General features: G+C 28.9%; 3 protein-coding genes across 3 annotated transcripts in view; 2 read left to right on the top strand and 1 right to left on the bottom strand.

The window, feature by feature from the left end:
* The first annotated feature begins 420 nt into the window (after positions 1–420).
* Positions 421–3385, top strand: LOC117180619. Its single transcript, XM_033373110.1, has 3 exons — positions 421–527; positions 992–1184; positions 3155–3385. Exons 1-3 carry the CDS (start codon positions 421–423, stop codon positions 3311–3313), a joined length of 459 nt encoding a protein of 152 aa, XP_033229001.1. The 3' UTR covers positions 3314–3385.
* An 8104-nt stretch (positions 3386–11489) lies between these two features.
* The window catches only part of LOC117179422, a 57577-nt gene continuing 44606 nt past the window's right edge, over positions 11490–24460 (bottom strand). The window contains exon 5 of the mRNA XM_033371193.1: positions 11490–11556. Within this exon, the coding sequence (XP_033227084.1) occupies positions 11518–11556 (39 nt within the window). The 3' untranslated portion in view covers positions 11490–11517. The remainder of the gene's footprint in view (positions 11557–24460) is intronic.
* Positions 18491–24460, top strand: part of LOC117179420 (frizzled-2) — a 12128-nt gene continuing 6158 nt past the window's right edge. The window contains exon 1 of the mRNA XM_033371188.1: positions 18491–19504. Within this exon, the coding sequence (XP_033227079.1) occupies positions 18681–19504 (824 nt within the window). The 5' untranslated portion in view covers positions 18491–18680. The remainder of the gene's footprint in view (positions 19505–24460) is intronic.

The raw sequence follows: 24460 nt of genomic DNA, 5'->3' as shown, positions 1-24460 counted from the left end.
ATGAGGCATTTCATATAGCTAGGTAAATTAATTGTTAAACATTTCTTTTTAGAAAGAAATTATTCCAAATGACTCATGAATTAGAGAAAAAATGTATGCTAGAGGGTAGTTAATTGGCGGTATTTATTTATTAACTTATTATTTAATGGTTTTTTATCAATTAGGAATTAAAACGACTTATATCTTGTTTTATCTGCTTTTTATCATTTTCTTGAAATTTGATTTTGAGAAAATATCGAGACTGCGTGGAATTAACACGTCTAGAGTATTATCGAAGCAAAGCTCATCGATTTTAGAAACTTTTTTCTAAATTAGGCATATTTATCCTTATTAGTGAGCTATGTACTTGAAGTGTGCAATAAATGTTTTTATTACAAAAATTAAATTTGGAATTATACTTTTTCTCGGAAAAAAAGACTAATGAAAAAAATTTGGAAAAAGCTGCTTGAGTACCTGATTCAAAATGACGGAACTGTCGTCTGCAAGTGGTGTGGAGAAGTCCTTCCTTCGAGAACTCGTTGGTACAGGTAAATTTAAAAAATTTTAAAAGCTTTGTAATTTTGATACTATATATTTGAAATTTCCAATTTTGATTTCATCAATTTCAAGTACCCAGGAAAAAAAAAAACGATTGAAAGATTGCTGTAGTGAATCGGTTTCTTTTAAGAAAGCGGATTGGACTATAATCTTCTGAATTGAAATGACGCATTTGAATCGGAACATTTCTGATTCAAATAATTGAACAGATATTTTTAACAAAATTAAAAAATTGTAAATAAGCGAGGGAGAAACAGATGGTTAATTAATAAATAAAAATGTAAATCGTAGTAAATCGGTCGCTATTAGAATGGCTAATTAAGATTACGGATTGACAAAGGCTTACGATCGATTGAAATTCTCCAATCGGTTCTTTGTTTCTGGGACAGTTCAATTTTAAACACCTTAATTTGAAATTATCACACTTTATACTTCTTTTTTAAATTTCAATTAGGCACAAGTACAAACTGCACGTGTCAACACAAGTAAACCAGCCTGCACCTCTTTTCAAATGTAACAGTTGTAATGCCTTCTTCAAGTCCAGGAAAGGCTACATTGGTCATTTAAGCTCGAGGCATTCAGACAACGAAAACGACGAAAACAGAGAAGATCTCGGTTACAAAAAATCAAGGACGAGAAATTTAGACGTAAATATAATTATAATTCATTTGTAAAATATATCGATAGGGAAGACCAATATGCAGTAGATTATGAACCTGCAGTAGATTCTATACCCTCTCCGATTTAGGGTATAGAATTATATACCCTATTCTATCTGGAGTATAAAATCCCATATCATTTTCTATCTTTCTTCCTGATATAGGGTATGTAATTCCATACCTTTTCTGATATTGGTTACGAAATTCTCTATCCTTTCCAATATAGGGTGCGAAATTCCATACCATCTCCAATATAGGGTATTAAATTCCACATTATCGCCGATGTTTTGTATATGGAACTTGATATACTTTCTGATGTAAGGTATAGAATTGGATACCTTTTCCGACTTTGGGTACACAATTCCATACCCTCTCGGTTCTAGGGTATGATGTTTCATACCATCTCCGATAGATGGTATAGGTCTTGATACCCTTTTTCATATAGGTTATGGAATTGGATACCTATTTGTGACTTTGGCTATGCGATTCCATATCGAAAATGTGATAGAATTTCATACCATCTCTGATATATGGTATAAAATCATTTATGCTTTACGAAATAGGGTGTGGAAGTTATACCCATTTTTATCAAGAACATGGAATTCCATACCTTTCACAATCTTTGGCGTGCAATTCCATAACATCTCCCATATATGTTATGAAATTATATACCCTTTAATATATGAGTTATGAAATTTCATACCCTCTCCGATATATAATACGGAGTTACATACAGGCAGTATAGAATTGTATACCTTTTTCGATCTTGGGTATGAAAAGACATACCATTATCGATCTTTCATACCCTATTTTGACATAGGGTATATAATTACATATCCTTGTTCGACTTTCTGTATGGAATTCGAGACTTTCTTCCATCTTGGGTATGAAATTTCATACCATCCTCAATTTTCCAAACTGTAGATCAAAAAGGGTATGGAAATCCATTTCATCTTTGATCTTCCATACTCTTTATGATGTACCCTTTATGTAGTTCTATAGAATCTCAGAATTAGATTATGGAATGACATATACTTTCCGATATAAAGAATGGAGTTACATATCTTTCTATGAATTTGGGTAGGGAATTCCATACTTTTCCTGGTATCGGATATGAAATTTCAGAACATCTTCGATCTTCCATATTCTTTCTGACCCAGTGTACAGAATTTCATAATATTTGAACACACAAAAAGCGTATTTATAGTAAAAGAATCAGATTACTAAAAGTTACGTGAACATTTTTAGGGGGAGGGGACGTTTTCTTTCGTTACGGTAGTGTTACATAACATATTTCCGACCCCTAATCATGGTTATGGAATTCCATAATCTCGCTGATCTAAAAGTATGGAATTTGGTATCCTAAACTTACGAGGGTATAGAATTCCGTACATAAGCTGGTGAGAATATAGAATTCCATACTAGGGTATGAAATTCCATACCCTAGATCGCAGACGGTTTGGAATTCCATATTTTCTAGGGTATGGAATTTAATATTGTCTAGGATATGAAATTTCATACCCTAAATCTGAGATGGTGGAGAATTCCATACCCTAAGTCGATGAGGGTATAGAATTGCATACCCTATATCGTGAACGGTTTGGAATTTCATATTTTATAGATATGTAATTTCATAAGTCTACGATCGAGCGCCTAGAATTCCATACCCTAGAAAATATGGATTTCCAAAGCGTCTACTATCTGAGGTATGGAATTCTATACCTTAACTGACTGAGGGTACTGAATTATATATCATCTCTTATTTAGGGAATGGAATTCCATACCCTACAAATATGGATTTCCAAACTGTCTACGTATAGTGTCTTAACTATTAATTAAATTAATTGTTTCACATTCATTAGTATTTTAAATTAATAATTATCTATTGTACGGTGGACTCTCCTAAATTTTTTGTAGAAATTAGGAAACGATTAAACCATGGAATTATTTAATTTCAGATTGCGAGAGGTCCAGAGTGGGAAAATCAACGAGAAAAGGAAGAAAAGCTGGTAGCAGATATCATCAACAGGGTGAAACGTGAATGTGAAGCTCAAGGCGAAACGGTTTCACGAAGAGGGTATTCGCGACGAACGACTGTGATGAACAGTCAACCCTGAAACCAGGAATCCGCTTTATCATCGTCTTCACGACGAATGAACCTAATTCCAGGGACAACGCAAAAGAAAAAGAAGACAAACATATTCAAAAACTGCTGGCCACGCTCGCAAGAAAAAATCCTTTTAAATGGACTCAGTATTACCTATCAGTCTTTCTTTCAAAAATCTTGTTGATCATTTTCAAGATTTCTATTTTACTTTATCTTTCCCAGGAAAAAAGAAACGATTGAACGATAGCTTTAGTGAATCGGGTTCTTCAGAAAAAAGTGGATTGAATAATCTTCTTTCGAATCAAAATGGCGCAATTGAATTAGACCTTAATATTTAAGTGATTGTTATCACGTAACTTTGATTCAGATGTCGTAAATTAGAAAATTTCGATTGGATAGACATTTTTTCAAAATTTAATTCAGCGAGCAAGTGATAAAAATTACAGTAGGTTCTTACAAAGCGCCACGTGCTCTGTGCCGAGGATCTCACTGAGCGCCTGCTTAGTTATGACACGCCCCTAAGGCTTGGCGGGAAATATCTGAGAGACCTACTAGTGGATTCTTTTAATATCGTCTAACGCAAGTGCATCTATTAACTCGCTCAATGCTCTTATCGAATTTAGGGGTAATGGAAGGGAGAGGCACTTGACGAGAAAGGCGCTTTGTAAAAGTTTACTCAAAAAGTTAAATTTAAAATCATGTTAAATCGTTTGCAATCGAAAATGGCCAAATTAGATGGCAAATTTACTACGGCTTCAGACAGATTCAAATTTTTTAATCGCTTCTTTGTTTCTGGGGCCTTGATAATTTTATTCAAAATTGAAAGTTTGAATAAATGTGTTAAACTTTTAGTTTTTATTTACTGATAAACTCAGTTAAAAAAAGAAAAAGATGTAAAGAAATTTTTAAATTAGCTATTTTTCTTTGAACTCAGTGAGATTAGAAAATATATTTTCAATACGAAACAAGGCTGTTTGCGAAAAGTAGAGTATTTCCAAAACTGGAATGTAAACAAAAACTGATGACTTTCTTCCTTAGAATTGGTTAAAATGTAAATAAAAGGCAGAAGTCAGCTTTAATAGATGTCAGATCAGAAAAACTGATCATTGGGTGAAAATTCCAATTCTTCCTTAGTCTGTAAGAATATGAAAACAGTGCCAAATGTAAATCTTCCCAGGCGAAACGTTCGCTTATAACGCGCGCACTAACAAACCTTAAGTTCAAGTAGACCCAAAAAGCGTACTTTTCTTTTTAGTCAACTTGAACTTAATTTTTTCTTCGAAGCGAAAAGCGGTCGTTTGCTCAAAACAGACGTAATTTTTCCTATTTTTGCAAAGACTCACGCGCCAAGAGCCATTGACAAAAAAAGACTCTTTAGTTACGACAATTTATTTATCTAATTGGTAGAGCGCTTTATTTATTTTAAAAATCAGGCTTTATGAAATGATTCCTTCAGTGTCGGATTAAGAAAGTTTGGGCCCCGTGTTCATAATTACTTAGGGACACTTAAACCTACCACCTTTTTTCTACTCTAATACCTTTGACATTCAACTAAACAATTTTATTAAACCGTCATGCAGAAAAAAATTATTTCATAAAGAGTGTTCGAAATGGAGAAGAGAAATATTTTATTATAGTTTTATTACACTTCCCTTAAATTCCGGAAAAATTCCAATCGTGTATGCAGTTCTGTAAGCGTCTAGCCACGTACGCGTCGCATTTCGGAATGACGGAACGCACCAAACAAAGATTGTGAATTAAATTTTGCCAAAATTTTGTCCATTCATGTTCGGAAACATTTTTATGATTCAGAAAGTGTGTGGTCATGAGTCTATTAGTGATACTCAAATTAAGAAGAGTTTTAATCGATTTAAAAGTGGTCGCACTGCCAAAACTGATTTCTGGCTGTTTTCCAAATAAAAATATTGTCTATTAGGAAAAATATTTCAAGATGCAGAGGAAATAAAATAGAATGCGACGAAGAAGTTCTTGTCTATTCCGGAAGATTACTTCAAGAAATTCTTCCGAAAATTTAAGGATCGCTGGAAGAATGTTGTGGGTTCCAAAGGGGAATACTTTGAAGGGGATATCATTTTGAAGTTTAAAAAAAATTTAAGCGTATTTAAATTTTTAAGGGGTTTCTCGAGACTGATTATAACAAAAAAATCAGTAATTTGCTGCATTTCCGGTGTTTGAATGCATTATGTATACTGATTTTCTCGCTGAATTTCGTAAAAAGAACAATCAATTATGACCGAGAACTAACCGAGAAGAAATGTAATTGTTCTAATACCTTATAAATAAATTCACTTATATCGCATTTATAATATTTTCATAAACAATTTTTATAAACAAACTAATTTATTTCACATTTTTGAATATAGACTATATATTTTTCTTTTTAGTAGAGGCACTTCTTTTCTTCTGTGAGGAATAACATTAGAATAAAAAAAATTTTCATTTAACCACAATTATCACTGTATAAACAATTGATATAAGCAATTTTTCTTTGGGATCGTTTCTTTTTGGCTCAAGAATAATACCGTGACACAAGAAATTAACATTGAACAACAATTGTTATTGTTATAATCAAATTCGCTTATATCGCATTATTGAACATGGAAAATTTTTATTTTCTTAAGCTGAAAATTTGTCTTTAGGTTTAAAATTCATAATTTTAGTTGAAAATTCATTTGTTTGGTTGAAAATTAATTGTTTTGAATTGAAAATTGAACTATTCCATTTTTGTTTGAAATAACAACTATTGCATATTTTTCCTTAAGAATGAATATTCTTTTGCTTGGGAATTAATTTTTTTAAATTAAAATTTAACTATTTCATTTTTGGTTACAAATTTATATATTTAGTTGAAAATCGATGTATTTCGTTAAAAGTTGGTTTTTTATTCAATGTTCACAATTACAGTTGAAAATTAATTTTTTTTCAACTTAAAATTTAATAATTCCATTTTTTTTGAACATTTTTCGTTCAAAATTTATCTTTTTGATTAAAAAATTAATTTTTTAAAATGGAAACTTCACTATCGAATTTTTGATAGAAATATTAAATATTGCATTATGCGTCGAGGATTCATTTGTTTTAGTTGAAATTTATATTGTTTGTTGAAAATTCGTTCTTTTATAGGAAATAATTTTAGTTGAAAATTCAAGTATTTGGTTAAAAATCCATCGATTTTACATAATCTAGATTAATTAATCGAGAACAATAAAAATTGTTGTCAAATGATAATCTCTTGTGTCAAGTTATTATTCTTAAGCTGGAAATAAAAGATCTCGCAGAAAAGAAACCTTTTCTCGTTAAAAATTAGTGCAATTTTTTAAATCAGTTTGGATAGACTTCTTCAAAATTTAATTAGCTTCAATTTGATTAAATAAACTAAGATAGAGATATTAATTAATTAATATCCATCTTCAATTTTAGATAATCCTACTGTTAATCCGACACTGATTCCTTTTAGCTCTTAAACATTTCTATTTAATTTTCGACATTGTGATATTCTCTGGTCGAAGAATTTGAATATTTTTGAATAATCGAAAATAATCGAAATGAATATTGTTTTATATCAGTACTAGATTAGAGCATATTTTTCTGATTTTTGTTAAAGTATTTTTAAAAAGCTTGTGATCGAAGAAAGTATGTAAGATAAGAAGATTCGAGTGGTTGGAAAATGTGAAATTAGATTTGTTACTGGCTGACTGGCATTAAAATAATAATAATTTTCATTTGGCGCGCTCTCGCAGCAAGAAATTCAAATAGTGGAAATTTAGGTATATAGATATATATAGTTAGATAGGGATTTAAGAATACCAAAAAGTACGGATTCAATTCTCGTACAAAAATTAAGATCCTATACACAGACACTATAAATTTATTGTAAAGAGAATTCTGTCCATTTTTTCCTACTGTTTTCAACAATACTTATACACACTATCTCGTGATCGTAATATTACCCACTGAAATGTTATAAATCATTAATATTTTTAATTATAAAAATAATTAGAACCAATACAGATTTTAAGAAGCTCCTTATCATAAATAAGAGATAAAAATATTTCTTTTATTTCTTATCAAGATATTTCTTAAAGGACTTTCTTCTTGAAGATTTTTTCTGTATTTTCTTTTTGAGAGCGTCCATTAATTACCTAAGGCTTTTTTTTAATTGCAATGAAAAATCTTACGAATTCTTAATTTGAGAGGGGGTGGGTCCAAATAATTTTTTACGAAAGTTTCCTCTTCATAATAATTTTTTTAATACGATAAATATGCTAATAATACAGTTAAGGAGCAAAACAAATCCTTGCAATCTTTGAAATCCTTTTAAGATTCATCAAAATCTTTCAAATCGATAGGAATAATTTAGTCTTGTAAAATCCCTTTTTTTTACACCATTAAGCCATTTCCCTTTCGGGGTAGGCGTGACTCACTCGGTATGGGAAAGGAGTAGTGTGTGGAAGGTATAGAGATTTTTGTCAGATTGATCCAGAATTCTCGTGCTATTTAAGTAAATAACACGTTCGTTCCGCAATACTGCTCCGACCCAGGTTGCTGATCAATGTCTCTAGCAATCACCCCAAGCGAAGTTTCAGGCGTCATTCACTCTACTGACACTATTTTTATTAACTATATTAAAATCAAATTTATTCTTTGAAAACCATTTAAAATTCCATGAAATCTTCAAAATCTCACAAAAATTCTTAGTTGTGTTGGGGGGGGGGGGGGGGGGGGGGGGGGGGTGTCCGGCATAAATCCCTTAAAATATCTAAAAATCAGTTTTAAGGAATGTTTAAGAACTTAACTTGAAATCTTCGAAATCACTTTAAAGTTAATTGAAATCGTTTAAATTAGTGGGAATCATCTCAATTTGTTAAAAACCTGTAATATTCCATGGAGTCCCTTAAAACTCTTTAAAAACTTTAAAAATCTTGGAAATCGCTTGAAATTTTCAAACTGTGGGGAGGGGGTAAATTAGTTTTTGCGTAAAATCCCCCTTTCTAATTATTTTTAGAAAAATGTTAAATATGCTAATAATGCGGTCGAGGATCTAAACCATTCCATGAAATCGCTTGCATTCATCGCAGTCCCATAAAAATCTCTTAAAGCCCTTCAAAATCCATTGAAATCTTTAAAATCGGTGGGAATCATTCCGAATCTTTTGAAATCCCTTGCAATATATTAAAATCAAATTCAAACTTTCAAAAGGGTGGGGGGTCAAATTACTTTATGCGCAAGTTGCCTCTTTCTAATTATTTTGATTTTAAATGTTAAATATACTAATAATACAATCGAGGAGCTAAATCAATTCTTGAAATCATCACAAGCCCATAAAAATGGGTTAAAATATCTCAAAATCGACTCTAACCAATTTTCAGAGATTTTAAAGGATTTTTTATTTCATGGGATTCTGATGATTTCAAGTGACTACAAGGAATGATTAAGGAGATAACTTAAAATATTTGAAATCTCTTTCAAATTCATTGAAATATTTAAAATCGCTGAGAATCATTCCGAATCTTTTGAAATTCCTTGCAATATTATAAATCCAAATCTTTTAAAATCCATTAAAACCCCTCAAAATCCCTTAAAATTCTTCGAAATTCTCTTAAATCTTTTTAAATCTGTGAAATCATTGATTCCTTTTTATTTCTCTTAAACTTTCATAAAAACTTTTGAAATCCCCTAAAATTTTTCAAAATCTCTTTAAATCCCTTCAACCTTCGAAATTCCATAAAAATCCACTGATATTCTTCAAAATTCGTGAAAATACTTTAGTATTATATGAAATCCTTTTAAATCCCTTCATATCTTGTAGAATCTCTCAAAATCGGCTTGAAATTACTTTAAATCTCTGGTATACTTTAAAATTCGTAACAAAAATTTGTATCAGAAGAAATCCTTTAAAATCCTTTGAAATCTTTTTAAAACTGTGAAAATCCTTGAAATCTTCAAAATCCCATAAAAACCCCTTATAATCCTTTCAAATGCATGGAAATTTCCTAGAATCTTTCAAAATCCGTTAGAATTCTTGAAATTCTGTAAAATACTTTTAAATTTCACGAGATCTCTTGAAAGCTTTGAAATCCATGGGAAACGAACAAAAATTAACTCTTGTAAAGCCATTTAAATTCTTTGAAATCACTTAAAATCCTCTATAATACTTATATGTACTTTTCAAACTTTTTCAGATCTCTTAAGATCATTTGAAATCATAAAAGCTCCTAAAATCTCTTGAAATTGTTTAAAATCCGAAAAAATCCTTTGAAATCTTTTAAAATTTCTTAAAACCCCTTCAAATCTTCCGAAACTCCTTAAAATCTCATGACATCCCTACAAAGCTTTCGAAATCTCGTTGAATTCTCTAAAAAATGTTTAATTATTTGAAATCGTTTAAAATTCCTTAAAATCTGTTCAAATACTTTTAAAACAATGGCAATATTTTAAGTCTTTCAAATATTTTGCAATCCCTTGAAACCTCGTATACAGTGAAAATAATTTAAATTTGTTTGATATATTGAGCAAAAAATTTGTAATCTTATGTAAGGGGGGGGGGGCATCAACATTGTACGAATCTTTACAATATGGGAGGTTACAATATGGAAATTAATGGACGTTCCCTAACTGATCTTATAAGGAAGAAAACAATTGAATTTCAGTGGCATAGTACCATACTGAAATTTTTCCCAGATCAGGTCCCGATCAGGTTGTACGTTTTACTCCCAATCTGGGCCAGATCTGGAATTTTCTGCAAAGTGTATTGATTTGAATTTTTGATACTGAATATTTTTGTAGACTAGGATACTAAATGCAATTATCGTATATTAAATTGTGTTTAAAATTTGTGGATGTAATAATGCAGTTTGTAAGTTTATAATTTATTTTGATTGATTTTTCAATTTATTAGCAAGTTATTATACATATAACATGCTGACAGCTGAATACCAAAGAAATTAGAATTTTAAAATCGTGAAATGCATTTGCATTCAACACACGATTCTTCCATTATAGAATATTGTTAAATCCAGTGGTGGGAAGTAACTAGTTCCTTTTAACTAGTTACTCTTTTCAGGAACGAAATTACTTCAGTAAAAACTTCATCCCTTTGATTGAAAATTAAATTATTTCTTTTTGTACAGAAATGCGTTCGAAATAATTCAAAATTTGACCATTTTTTTAGTTAAGAAATCATATTTTATGGTTAAAAATGTAATTGTTTTGTTGAAAATTCACCTTTAATTATTCCATTTTTAGTTCATATATTATATATTTTGGTCAAAAGTTCAACTGTTTGGTTTAAAAATGTAACGTTTTCAGATGAAAATACAATTATTTGGTTCCGAATTAATGCATTTTGTTAAAAATGTCCTTTTTGTTAGAAAAATAACTTTTTTGGTTGAAGATTCTTTATTTTAATGGAAAATTCATCTCTTTGATTGAAAATTTAAGTATCTTGTTGAAGATTACCTTTCTGGTTCAACATTGAACTACTTGGTTTAAAATTATTTTGTTGTTGTTGAAAATTAATCTTTCTAACTAAAAATTTAATTATTTCTTTTTTGGTAAACACCATTTTTTTTGGTTCAAAGTTTAACGATTTGGTTTTAAAATTTATCTGTTTTATGTAGATAAAAAGACAAATATTTGGTAGAAAACTCTTTTTGGTAGATTAACCTTGTTTGCTCAAAATTAATTCGTTTGTTTGATGATACATATTTTTATTTAATAATTCAACTCTCTGGTTCAACATTGAACTATTTTGTTGAAAATTAGTTGTTTTTTTGATGAAAATTAATTTTTTAAGCTAGAAATTTCACTATTTTATTTAAAGATTCATAATTTTAGTTATTAATTTTTTTAATTAGAATTAAATTAATCCATTTTTTGTTTAAAATTGCTCGTTTTAATTGAAAATTCATGATCTTTTAGAAAATTCAACTTTTTCTTAACAATTTTCAGTTTTTTCTAGGAAAATAATTTCCAGAGACATAGACATTTATAGCCCATTAAAAATTGCAAAATTTATCAGGACAAAGTTACATTATGAATCACTAACTGTAACGATAACTATAGGTCCTTTTAAAAAGTAATTTACCCATCACTGGTTAAATCTATGCTTATTATATACTACTATGTAAGTACGTACTTTAATTAAGTTCATATAAGTATACGTACAAAAGATAATACCTTTTTATCTACCTCCTAGAATCGAACTAGCCATCTCTTCCTTACATTGTATATCTGTAATCAATCAAAAAATCATCTGATTAAAATCATTTTTTACTTCATATATATCTTAATTTACTATTAGTATTAATTATCTATTATAAAATGTTTCTCATGTGTACTAATTTTGGGGCGATCCACGACTCGCCCTCATACCTTTTTGAGGACGAGATCGTACGTACAGTCTGTCCCTTGTGGATTCCCCGTGGCGACCCATGGAGTAAGAACAAGACTGGAGGAGTAACAGTGCGCTGGTAGTGCAGAGACTACCTGTCAGTACCGCGTGGGATGCGCAAAGGCCAGTCCGTGTGTATGATCTCGCCCAGTTGGTGCGTGCGATCTTAACTGTGCGTACGATCTCGTCCAGATGTTGCGTGTGATCTTATGCAAAAGGTGCGTACGACCTCGTCCAAATGGTGCGTACGGTTTCAACTGTGCGTACAATCTCGTCCAGATAGTGCGTACTATCTTAATCGTGCGTACGATCTCGTCCAGACGGTGCGTACACTTTCGAATGTCCGTACGATCTGGTCTAGATTGTGCGTACGATCTCATCCAGACAGTGAGTACGATCTCGTCCAGATGGCACGTACGGTTTCAACTGTACGTACGATATCTTCCAGGCAGTGTGTACAATCTTCACAGTGCGTACGATCTCTTCCAGACGGTGCGCACTGTCTCAGCTGTGCGTACAATCTCATACAGATGGTGCTTACGATCTCATCCGGGCGGTGCGTACGATCTCATCCAGTTAGTTCGTACGGTTTCAACTGTGCGTACGATCTCGTCCAGATGGTGCGTACAATTTCAACTGTGCAGACGATTTCGTTCAGATGGTGCGTACGATCTCGTCCAGACGGTGCGTAGGTCCTAACTGTGCGCCCGATAGCGTCCAGATGGTGCGTACCATCTTGTCCCGATTGTGCATACGATCTCGTTCAACTGGTGCGTACGATCTCGTCCTGAAGCAGGTTGAGGACGAGTCGTGGACTGCCCTCAGTTTTGATTTGTACAGTTATATGTTTGTATGTACTATAAAATTATAACAAAGCTAAGTTTTATTTAGTTTAAAACCTGTGATGCAGAGAATTTATCCATATGAAGGTTCATTTTATATAAACTATGCGTTATAAAATTCCACTTTTGTACGTTTTTATAGTGAAAATATATTGTACAAAAGAAAAGAAGGGGTGAAGAGTGGCTGGGTCGATATTACTTCTTCTTTAAATTAATTGTTATTAACCGTATAATGAATTAAGGCTGAAATAAATTATTTACTTGTTTACAATATGTTTACAAATGATACGTGAAAACCTTGTAGAACTTGATAATTCTCAATATTGTAAAATTATCAATCATGAAAAGAACATTTTTATCTAATATTTATTAACTATTTGATGAATAATTGAGAGAAAGATAGCGCATTAATGTTAATTAGCGGAATTACTGACATAATAACTGATGTTATTCCTAAAAATGATTCGTAATTTCACAATAATGATTATTGATTAAATTATATTGTAAATATCGAATAAAAGGGCGATGTTTGAGTGATTGAGTTCCATGTAAATATATACATACAAAATAAGTTCAGGGTGTTTCGAAATCCATTACATTTAAAAAAAAGTCTAAAATTTAATGCCGAACATTGAATGATCAAAATTGAACATTTACAAGACATACATTTGTTTAGAAAGATTGAATGGTGAGTAAAATACAAAATTTATCAAATTTGGAAACACCTGCTTGAACTGCTTATAAAATCTAAATCAAGAAATTGTAGGGCAGGTATATTATATATGCAATCATTCAAAATGGATCGAGAAAGAATTGTAAAATATAAACTGTGAGATCGATTGGGCAAATTGCATGTCGGGAATAAATCAAAATCAAATGATCAATATTATAATTTTTATACCCTGCTTCCTTTGTCTATTTTTTAAATCCTTATCCACAATCCAAAATTTTTTTTATCAATTTCTATTACTATACTAGGAATAAAAAAGGATTTTCAAATTCACATTCATATTTGAAGATAAAATTTGTTTGAAAACCTACCAATTATGTTTGAAAATTGTTATTTTACAAATATTAAATAAACCTTGGGGTAGACCAAAAAAGGCTTTATTTATTTTTCTAGAATGCCTCCACTACATATTTTTCCTTTCGATGTCAAAGTGTCCCTAGGCTTTGAACAGAATAACAGAAATAAATTTTACTTTAAACAATATTAAATAAATAATAGGTTTGTCGAAAAATCTTCTTTATGTTTCTCTAAAATTTTTCTCATACAAAGAGTTCCTTTTGGTGTTAAAATGTCCCCTGGATTTAGTGTTCTCTTTTTTTGTAATAAATTTCTTATATTATTTTAATTGCGACTGTTAATGCATTATTTTGTTTTTGTACACAAGATACTAAAATGCATGTATTTCAAAGGAAAATGACCTAGAAAAATCTTCAACGATAAGAAAATATAAATTGTTAATAAAAAAGTTAATATACAACAAAATAAATAAATTTCGAACTATAAAGATAAATTTTAAGCAAAAAAAACTTTATTGGCTAAAATATTTTTTTTTTGTGACAATTCAGATATTTCCTTCAAAATTCAACAGTTTAGTTCAATTTTTTAACTTCTTCGAAAAAATTTGTGTTTTTGGTAAAAATGTTATTATTTGATTAAAGAAGACTTCATTTCTGCGACAGAGTTAAAAAAATAGTTAAAAAGACATACTTTTTGATTGAAAATCCAATTTTTTATGGTTGAAAATTCGTCTTTTTGGGTTGAAAATGAAACTATTTTAGTATAAAATTAAAGTTTTTGGTTTAAGAATTTAACTTTTTTGACTTGATTGAACTTTTTTTCCTGACTACAAAGGAGTTTTTTTGATATTGTGAAAATTGACTAATTGTATTGTAAATTAAGCAGTTTGGTTAAATTTTTCATCTTTCTGGAAAAAAATATTCGTTGAAAATTATAGACTTCTTTTAACACTTCTGTTTTGGTTAAATTCAACTGTTTTTAATTTAAAATTAAACATTTTTTTATTGAAATACCAACTATTGCATTTTTCGTTTAAATTCAGGTGATATTTTGATACCGAAAGGAACAGTCAGTAGGACACCCATTGGATAAAAAAAGCCTTTTCAGAATGTTTATTATGTTACAACCTTTTTATTTTATATTGTATAATTTATTTATTTATTATTATTGTCAGTTATTGTATTTTTTATTTGATATAATTTATTATTTATTTTTTTTATATATTATATTATTATATATGTTGAAATTTAATTTCTTATTTTTGGAATCTTCTGTTATTGAAAAGATGGAAAAAAGTAGTACTTGTTAATAACTTTTTGTTAATTACAGTTAAGTAATCTCTTAAGCAATTTTCAAAAAATAATTTCCACCTAAATAACTTTAAATTTTGCCCCCTCCTCTTAACTCCTTTGTATTGTGCCCGGCAAATGCAAAAAATAGCAATTTTATGTAAAATTATGGTCGTTTTTTTAATTTATTCAACTTGAATTATTTTTATTCGTTAAGTGACAACCTTAGAAGTATATTTTAATTAATTTTTAACTGTTTAAATAATTATTAATTGTTTAAACCACTCTTTTCCCCAGTTAATCCTGAAAAGTGACTATTTTTCAGGATACATAAATGATTTGATGAATGTCAAAACGAACATTTTTTGTTTAACATATTTTGCGATTGTATATACAATTTCTATTTTGAACTACAAGAAAAAAATTGAATAAGAAATTTAAATTATTTACATAATTGAAAAATATCCTTCGAAAATATATTACTCTCAACATTCGTTAATGGTGTTATTCATTTCAGTAAATAATGACTTTTCACGATTAATAGTCAAAAACATTGTGCAGATAAATGAAATTTTTTTAAACAATTAGCAAATATGTCCAAAAAAAGTATTACTCTTAAGATTCATAAACCAGCATAAACTGTATCATTTATCCCGAAAATTATAACTTTTCACGATTTACAGAAAAAAATATTTTAAACAAATAATAATTGTGCGACTAAATAATTGTTTAAATAATTTAAAAAATACTTGAAAACTTGTCACCTGTCGAATAAAAACAATATTAAATCGTCTTTAGCATGAGTTTCATATAAAACTAATCTTTGGCACTTTTTGGAGAATTTTCCTGGCACAATACAAGGGGTTTGAAGAGGTCAAACTAAAAAGTTTTTGGGTTTTTCCTGATGATTTTTTTATATGAATATTGAACTATATGAATATTGAGAATAGATTTTATGCTTTCACGATGATTCATTTTGATAAGAAGAGATATTTCGGGTTTCACTCGTGTAAAAAACTACGAATTGTGAATATTCAACTATTTTTGTTAAAAAAAAACAAGTACTTATTTTAAAGTTGAATTACTCCGTAAAAATGTAAAAATGTAAGAATACAAATTCAACTGTTTTGTACAAAATTTTTCTTTTGACTAGAAAATTCAATGAATTATTGGTAAAAAATTAAACTATTTGGTTGAAAAATAATTAACCTACTTGATTTTTTTGAAGATTGAACTATTCGGTTGAAAATTTAATGATTTTGTTGAAATTTAATTTTTTGTTCGTTAAAAATTGTTTGTCTGAAAATGTAATATTTCCATTTTTGTTAAAAATTAATTTTTTATCTAAAAATTTAACGATTCCATTTTTGGAAGAAAATCAACCTTTTTTGATAAAAATTCAACTATTTGGTTAAAAATTTATCTTGATTGAAAATTAACTTTCTTGTTGAAAATTCATCTTTTGCGGTTTAAAAGTCATCAGTTTTCTAAAACATTCGACATTTTAGCTTGAAAACAACTTTTTGTTGAAACTTTGTCTTATTGGATAAAAAATTATCTTTTTCGTTGAAAAATCATCTATTTGGTTTAAAATGATACTATTTTGTTACAAAAAATTTTTAATTAACTTTTTAAACTGATAACCTAAATTTTCTTTTTTTTTTGTTAAAATTGTATCCTTCTTAGTTAAAAATTCAACTATTTGGTTGATAATTAATGTAGTTTTGCTAAACATTCTTCTTTCGGATTGAAAAATCATCTTTTATGTTACAAAATTCATGTTTTTTGCTTGAGAATGAACTTTTTTGTTGAAAATTAAAACTTTCCGGTTTAAAATTAAACTATGTTTTATCGTCTTTTTCGCTTGAAAATTAGACCATTTTGTTAATTGAAAATTCATCTTTTTATGTTAAAAATTTAACTATTTGGTCAAAAAATGAACTGTTTTGTTAAAAAAAATCTCTTTTGGTTAGAAATTAAACTGTTTTTTTTTAAATTATTCCTTTTGAATGGAAAATTCATCTTGAATGAATAAAAATTCCCCTTTTTCTGTTTGAAAATTAACTTTATTCTTAAAAATTTAACAGTATTTGAACAAATTTATCTGTTCGACTTGAAATTTTAACTAAGAATTTGTTTAAAAGTTTGACCGTTTCGACTTTTCAGCTTGAAAATTTAACTCTTTTCTTGAAAATTTATCTTTTTGGATAGAAAAGAGGATAGAAAATTAATCTTCTTTGTTAAAAAATATTCTATTTGGTTGCATTTTTTTTATTGTCGTAGATTAGTTTTTTAAACTGAAAATTGAATCATTCCATTTTTGATTAAAAATGTATTTTTTGTAGTTAAAAATTTAACTGTTCTCTTCATAGTAGAAAATTCATCTGTTTTGGTTGAAAATAAACTTTTTTTGTTAAAAATTTAACTTTTTTAAATCAAATTTTTTGTTAAAAAAATCTTTTTTGGTCGAAAATTAAACAGATTTTTTTTTAATTCGTTGTTTTTGATTCCAAATTCAACTATTTTGCTGAAAATGCAATTTTCAAGATTGAAAATTAGCTTACGTTGATCAAAATTCATCTATTTGATTAAAAATTCAACTATTTTGTTGAAAATTCATATTTGAAACTAAAAACTTATTATTGCGTTTTTGATTAAAGAGGTTGCTTTTTTAGATAAAAATTAAATTGGTTTAGAATTCATGTGTTTATTAAAAATTCCTCGTTTGGATTGAAAATTCAGCTTTTATGTTAGAAAATTCATGTTTTTTGTTGTGTTGAAAATTAACTTTTTTGGTGAAAATTCAATTTTTCCGGGTAAAAATTAAACTTCTTTTCAAATCGACTTTTTGGCTTGAAAATTAAACCATTAAGTTGAAAATTTTCATCTTTGTATGTTGAAAGTTGAATTATTTGGCTACAAATTTAACTGACTCGTTAAACAAAATCTCTTTTGGCCGGAAGTTATACTTGTTTTTAAAAATTCGTCCTTTTAGATAAAAATTTTATCTTTTATGGTTAAGAAGTAATCTTTTTTGGTGAAAAATTAACTTTTTTCTTAAAAGTTTACCTTTCTTCGAACAATTTAGTCTTTTTGGCTAAGATATTTAAATATTTTCTTTAAAGTTCGGTTGTTTGGTTGTTAACGTAACTGTTTAATTAAAAATTAACTTTTGCTCATATTAAATATTCAATATGGTATCTGAATTAATTTTAATCATAAAATTTATTCCCTTATTATTTTCCTATTTTCGTTAAAAACCGCTCAATTTCTCTTGTTTCGAGAGCTATCATTTTGAGCTGTAAAGTCGATATTGTAATATTTGTAATTATTTTGTATTCATTACATACTACTTTAGTGGAGTAGATAAAAAAACTTAGTTTGTCAACGAGGGGGTCAAAAAGGATCAAAAATTGGCAGCGTTGTTTATGTTTGTGTTGGCAGCGTTTGTTTATAAATGAAGTGACGAAAATTTAAAGAACAACTCATTTTCCCGCCATTCTGCCTCCATCTGGCGGGACTTGGGCGGAAGGACCTAATCCCCTCCATTAACTTCTATCATGTTCTTATCTATAACATACTATTTTTTCCGTGATCTGTTTACAGCAGGAGTTTACGCGACAGTGGCCGATAGTAACGCTATATAGATAATATTTCTCCCTTACTTAATTCTTTCGATTTTCCTTCCTAAACTAAGGGTGCGCGTCCTTATTCTTTTACCCGAAATAATGTGTAAATTCGCGTCGCATGTGTGTTGAGTGTCGGAGCGAAGGTGGAATACAATACCCTCACCACGCCAAGCTAAGATGATCTTGGTGTTCCTCTTCGCGGTCCTCTCCTGTTTCGCGATTCGGGGGACGACCGCGTTGCATTCAGAGACCAAGGAAGAGTTCTCAGACCCTTACAAACCCCACGAAAAATGCGAACCTCTCACGATCAATCTTTGTCTCAACTTCCCCTACAATTACACCATCATGCCAAACCTGTTGGGTCAACACAAGCAGGAGGATGCAGGCCAGGAAGTGCATCAATTCGCACCCCTCGTCAAGATGAAATGCAGCTCTGATATGAGATTTTTCCTCTGTTCATTGTACGCACCGCCGTGCACAATTCTGGGAAGATCACTTCCGCCCTGCAGGTCACTTTGTGAAAATGCGAAGAAGGGTTGCGAGCATTTGATGAATTCTTTCGGATTCGACTGGCCCGAGACGTTTGCTTGCTCCGGATTCCCGGTTTATGGGGGTGATGAATTGTGTGTCGGACAGGACGAGGATACACCCTCGGAGCCGACGATTGATACCCATCCGAGGATGCCTGTTGCGGAGTTTCAACCCTCGTCGCCCTGGTCGAACGGAGCCAGGTCGTTTGAGCAGAGCTATGGACCAATACAGGGTGGAAAATTGCATGGGTTCGTGTGTCCGGTGCAGTTTAAGGTTCCCCATGGATTAGGGTATTCTTTGAAGGTCGGGGAGAAGGTGGAATACAACTGTGGAGCACCTTGTGAAAAGATGTTTTTTTCGGAGAGAGAACTGAAATTTGCGAGGGTCTGGATTGGTACTTGGGCAGCACTTTGTGCAGCTTCGTGCTTTTTCACTTTTCTCACGTTTTTGATCGACACCGAGAGGTTCAGGTGAGTTTTATTGGTCTTTCATGTCATTTTTTTATTTTTTGACCTTCCCAGGTTGGCTGCAGGTCAGGAAAAATGGAAATCAGGGGATTTAAAAATATATATCTTGCAAGTCAGGGAGCTTTTATAAGAAGCACTTAAAATCCCTTTCGAGGATAATACTTTTGAAATTTGAAATTGTTTTACTCCGATTATAAAATATTCCGTATTAAAAATTTTACAACATTCTGCTCTTTAAATTTTAATTATAATATTCTTGTTAGTAATTCATTTTTCATGTATTTCTATTTTTGCACAGTTGTTTCTTCTCAAAAATTACGTTTTTAGTTAAGAATTTGTATCATTTGATTGGAAATTCAACAATTTTGTTAAGAAGTTATCATTTTTCGTTGGAGATTTAACAGTTTGGTGTAAAATTCCTCTTTTTGGGTTTAGAATTTCACTATTTTGGTAGAAAATTAAATTTATGTCAAAAATTAATTTTTTAATGTAGAAAATTTAACTGAAATCTTGATTGAAAATTCGACTGTTTAGTTGAAAATTTGTCTTTGCTTTGAACATTCAACAATTTTGTTAAAAATGTAATAATTTTGTTTAAAATTCCTCTCTTTTGGTTGAAAGTTCCACTATTTTGGTAGAAAATTCACTTTTTGTCAGAAATTAATATTTTAATGTATAAAATTTAATAAATCATTCTTGCTTGAAAATTCAACTGTTTAGTTTAGAATTCGACGTTTTGGTTGTAAATTCGACTCTTGGTAGAAAATGACCTATTGTCGAACATTCATATTTTTATGTAGAAAATTCATCTGAAATCATTTTTGGTTCAAAATTCAACTGAATTCTTTCTTGCTTTAAAAATTGAACTCTTTTTTTTAACTTTGTCTTTTTGATTTAAAAATTTAATCTTTTTTGTATAAAAATGCAACTGTTTCGTTTAAAATTCATCTTTTTGAGTTGAAAAATCAAATATTTTCGTAGAAAATTAAATTTTCATTTAGACTTCTTATTTGGGCGTTAAAAATTCATCTGAAATCTTTCCTCGTTAAAAAGTTAACTATTTTTTTCAGAATTTTTTTTTTGTTTTGTTTAAAAAATGTCATCTTTATTGGATGAAAATGCAACTGTTTGGTTAAAAATTAATAGTTTTTTTGTTGGGGATTCAACTATTTTGTTGAAGTCATGATTTTTGTTTGAAAATTCAATTGTTTTGTTTAAAATTCGTCTTTTTGAGTTGAAAAATCAAATATTTTGGTAGAAAATTAACTTGGTTGACAATTAATGTTTTTTGTTAAAATTCATCCATTTTATTAAAGATTCATCTTAATGGTGTAATAATAATAATAGTAGAATTTTTATCATTCTTGCATAAAAATGCGACTTCTAGCTTAAAAATTAATCTTCTTTGTATAAGAATTCAACTATTTTATTGAAAAGTCATCATTTATTGTTGAAAATTCGTCTTTTGCGGTAAAAATTCATATTTTGGAGTCGAAAATTCGCCTTTTTGGTTTAAAAATTTCACCTGTTTTAGTACGAATTTCATCCTTTTTGGATAAAAATGGAACTGTTTACTTGAAAATTAATCGTCTACGGTTGAGGATTCAGCTGTTTAGTTTAAAATTCGTATGTTTGAGTAGACAATTCTACTATTTTTGTTAGAAAATTAACTTTTTTTGACAACTCATATGTTTTTTGTCGAAAATTCAACTGAAATCTTTCTTGGTTGAAAATTAATTAACTATTTTGATAAAAATTTGTCATTTTTGGTTGAAAATCAACTTTTTGTTGACAATTCATATTTTGTGTTAAAAATTAACTTAAATCTTTCTTGGTTCAAAATTCGACTATTTTTTTGATAATGTATCTTTGATTTAAAAATGTCAACATTTTTGTTTCAAAATCGAACTATTTTGTTTAAAATTCAACTTTTAACATCAGAATTTCCTTCCGTCATAAAATTTCACAAATTTGGATGGCCTTTTTTTCTTTTATGTGTTGAAAATTCGTCTTTTTGCTTCGAAAATTCATCATCTTAATTTGAAAATCATCTCTTTAGTTTTAAATTTGTTTTTTTTTATTGTTGAAAATTCGGGTTCATTTTGGTTAAAATTAAAGTTTTTTTAAATCCGTTTTTTTGTTGTTAAAATATTAACTATTACATTTTTCGTTGATAATAATTTTTTTTGAAAATTAAACTTTTTGGTTGAAAGTTGAACTGATTTTTAAAAAATAATTTTTGTTCATTTATGATTCATAATTTTAGTGGAAAATTAATCTCATTAGTTAATAATTCAACTCTTTGAAGATTCGTCTTTTTGGATAAAAAGTTCTTAATTTTTGATGGAAAATTCACCTTTTTGGTAGAAAAATAATCTGTCGTGATTAGAAATGTACTTTTTTGTTGAAAATTTATCTTTCAAAAAATCCTAACTAGAAAGAATAGGTTTTAAAGTTTAGCTTTAAAGTTTTACATTAAATTTTGCATAAAAGTGTTTTAACGATTTTTGTTGTGGAGTTTAAAGTATTTTTTGGATACTAAAAGTAAGTCTTTATTAGAAACAAAGGGTTTTACATGAAATTTACGTCTTATAAGGTGAAGAAACCTATTTTTTTTACAGAAATATCTGTCCAGATGTGATTGCCATCATTTTTTAAAATACATTTTCAGTTGATCAACTGTGACTATAAATTAATAATGATTTTTAAAATTAAACTGTCCTTTAACATTAAAAAAGTGATTAATAATTAATTTTACAAGACGATTCGAAATCAGTTAGCAATTTTTAAAATTCCCGTTTCTAACGTCAAAAATTATGTAAACTATTTCAATTGGAAGTCTTATTAGTTAAACAAATGTAAGCGCCAGATTGAAACTTTATAAACTATTTCCAATTTTAAAATAACTTAAAAATAATATATTCATAAACAAAGGCTATTATTAAATTTCATATATTATTTCAGTCCAAAGTATTCCATTTTTAAACCATTCAATTAAAAAATTTTAAATTCGGAAATGTAATTTAGAAATATCTGACTGTTTATTTAAAATCATTAATTGTAGTTAAATATTAAAAACTAAATTTTATAAGTTGCATTTTAATTTTTCTATTTAAAAATATTTAATTTGCAAGTCCAATTTTTGAACAAAAGATTTTTAAGATTTTTGAATGGCTTCAGAAGATTAAAAAAAAATTCCTATGAAAATTAATAATGATTTTGATTTTGAAAAGATAATTTTGAGTGATTATTCAGAAATATTTACAAATTAATCAAAAATGAATGTGGAAGATTTTAAGGAAATTTGTTTAATTTGCCAGAATTAAAAAAAAAAATGGAGAAAAAAAAGACATTTTAAATTATGTTTAGAAGTTCTGAAATAATTTCAAAAATAATTTTAAAAATGTAAACAACCTACAGATCTTTCAAGATTTTAAAATAAAATTTGTAGGCACTTTAAGGATTTTTTAACCATTTAAAATGTAAATAATTTAACTTTCAATTTAAGTAGTGTTCAGTTTATAAAAAAATGTACTCGTTCAATTTTAAATGTTTTTGGCTTAAAATTGCTTTAAATGATATTATTTTGAAAAGAAATTAATTCATTGATTGATTCTTCATTTTAGACTTTAGAGCATTGAAAATGATAACGTGTTCAGTTTAAAAGTGTTAGTAGCTTCCATTTTATACGTGTAAATTATTTTAAAAGTTTGAAATTCGCAAGAGTTCCACTTTGAGTGCTTTCATTTGCAGCTCAGTTTTTATTAATTCAAATGGAAAAATTGTTAGCTTTAGATTTCGATTTTTTAAATATCATCGGCCGTGAAAAATGTTTGCGAACCTGGAAATTACTGGGAATTTTTTTCTTAGATTAAAACGGCCACCCTAAATCGTAGATTACTCGTATTCTTCGCATAATGTGGATAAAATTTGTCACTGCATACATCATTTAAAATTTATTTAAACTTAAATTCATTAAATTTACATGAAATACTGAAATAATTTTTTAAAACCTATTTGACAAAAATGTGTTTTTTCACTGTACAATATGGGAATTCTATCTAAAACTATTTTTTTTTAAAGATTTGTTTTTAGTATTCAATCATTGTTTTATACTTCACAAAACTATCGTAAAATCACTTTAATGCAAAAATTAATGTACAACTTTAAAATTGTACCTACTCTTTCTAATTCCAGTTTTGGGCACAAGGTGGTGAAATGGTAGACCACCGTTCCTAATAAAACGCAATTATTTAGTTAAACATGCATCTTTTTTGTGGTTTAAGTTTCACCTTTTTTTTGTGAAAATTCCATCATTCTGTTAAAAAAAATTTGAAATTGGTTAAAAAATAACTATTTTATTGGTCATTGACTTATTCTTTAAGGCCATGTGATGAGTGGGTCACGTGAATAGATTTCTACCTTACCGCCACATTTTTTATTTCCCAACTTATTATCATACGAAATGTCACATCGAGTTGAAAATTTTGTATACCAAACAAGAAGCACTAAGAATGGTGGGCCTGGTCCTAAATTTATATAATTATGAAAAAAGTTTTTTGTCGTGAATATTTTGTTTTTGCTTCTTTCATGATCATTCAAATTTAGGACCAGACCCACCTTTCTTAGTGCTTCTTATTTATTATCCTAAATTTTCAACTCGATGCGGCACTTTGTGTGAAAATAAGTTGGGAAATAAAAAAAGTGAGGGTAAGGTAGAAATCTGGTCACGTGACCCACTCATCACATGGCCTTAAAGTAATTTTGTTGTCTAAAATTCAGCTGATTTTTTCAAAATGCGTCCTTTTGAATTGAAAATTCGTCTTTAATTGTAGAAAAGTCATCGTTTTTGGTTGAAATATTTTTGAAATTAAAACATTTTAATCTAAAATTGTTTTATACTGTTTATAAAAGATTCGATTTTGACAATTTTACAGCCACCCTGCAGCCTCCTATAAA

This window comes from Belonocnema kinseyi, chromosome 9 (assembly GCF_010883055.1).
Source record: "Belonocnema kinseyi isolate 2016_QV_RU_SX_M_011 chromosome 9, B_treatae_v1, whole genome shotgun sequence".
In the NCBI taxonomy this organism is placed as follows: Eukaryota; Metazoa; Arthropoda; class Insecta; order Hymenoptera; family Cynipidae; genus Belonocnema; species Belonocnema kinseyi.
This window is presented reverse-complemented; position numbering and strand designations above follow the sequence as displayed.